Below are 1,255 nucleotides of genomic sequence, written 5' to 3'. Positions count from 1 at the left end.
TTGAACGCTAGTCGTCGTTAGACATCGCGCATTTCACTAATTTCCGCCATTCGGTGCGTTTTTGAGCAAGTGCGTGCATAGACCCGTGTGTGAAAAATCTTGTTTCCTTCATGATGTTGGCCATCCATGATGTTGTCGGCCGCCCCTGCGGACGTTTTACCTTTCGCTCTGCTTCGTGGTATGCCATTCTAGCTGGAGTGTGTTCATCTAAGCGGAGCAGGTGCCCATACCATATCAGAATTCTTTTCTTTACTTTCTTACTCCATTCTTCTTCCCCTGTCTTTCTATATAACTCGTCATTCCTTATTTTCTCTAGCCACTTTATACCTAATATTCTTCGTAGAAACTTTCGTTGGAACACATCTATTTCATTCTCTAACAATTTGGTAATTGTCCAGAGTTCGCTGTTGTATAGGCAGATACTGGTGACATATACATTGAAGACTCTTACTTTCAATTTGGTTGTTATTTTCTTATTTTGGAGTATACCACTTATTTTAGAGAATGCTGCTAGAGAGAGGTGTTTTCTGTTACTGATGTCTGATGTCTTCTCTTGTTCCCAACTTGCTGCCTAGAAATTTACAATTTCGCCAATCTTCATTTCCTTTCCTTTGTATGGTATACTCTTCCGTTTTGGATGCGTTTACTGTTAAGTTGTAGTCTCTAAGTTGAGGTGGCAGTTCTTTCTTTATTTCGTTTACGTATTCTTGTGATATAGATATCCATGAAATGTCGTCGGCATATTGAAGGCTCAATGTGAAATTGTATGTCTGATATTGTTGTTGTTGTTCATATGTTTGTAATATGCATGCTAAGTATGTGGTGAAGAGGATAGGGCTAAGGCAATCTCCTTGTGGAACCCCAATATTTGATATAATAGGGTCACCTAACTCCTTTGCTATCCTTACTTTAAGTTCTACTTGTTTTATTAATATTTTAATGAGGTTTAGTTCTTCAGGTTCTAGATTTTGTGATATAATCTCGATGAGTTTTTTTCCTATTCACTCTATCAAAAGCGCTGCTCATGTCTAGCATAAGAAGAGTAAGCTTGTACTCAGATGAGGTAATGGCTTTCTCTGCGAGGGTTCTGAGAGCAAATACATGTTCGGTAACACTTCTCCCTTTGGTGTATGCTGCTTGAGAGAGCGGTATAACGCTCCTAGGTTTATCCCCTATCCTCTGTATAAGACATAGCTAAAATCTTTCTGATGGTGTTCAAAAGAACAACTGGCCTGAGGTTTTTGACAATACCTTT

The 1,255-nt window shown here is 39.0% G+C and overlaps 1 protein-coding gene across 1 annotated transcript; it reads right to left on the bottom strand.

Annotated features, from left to right (window-relative positions):
• Positions 1-160: 160 nt before the first annotated feature.
• On the bottom strand, positions 161-1,179 carry LOC117120996 (the record flags this gene model as incomplete). The annotated part of the gene is made up of 2 exons (XM_033266091.1): positions 161-571; positions 1,006-1,179. Coding segments are annotated over 2 exons (585 nt in total), but the record flags the coding sequence as incomplete, so codon positions are not given.
• Between the last annotated feature and the right edge of the window lie 76 nt (positions 1,180-1,255).

Source organism: Anneissia japonica, unplaced genomic scaffold (assembly GCF_011630105.1).
Source record: "Anneissia japonica isolate Jap-2015-1 unplaced genomic scaffold, ASM1163010v1 scaffold118573_len1255_cov106, whole genome shotgun sequence".
In the NCBI taxonomy this organism is placed as follows: Eukaryota; Metazoa; Echinodermata; class Crinoidea; order Comatulida; family Comatulidae; genus Anneissia; species Anneissia japonica.
Note: the sequence above shows the minus strand (reverse complement) of the source record. Positions and strands in the feature narration are given on the sequence as shown.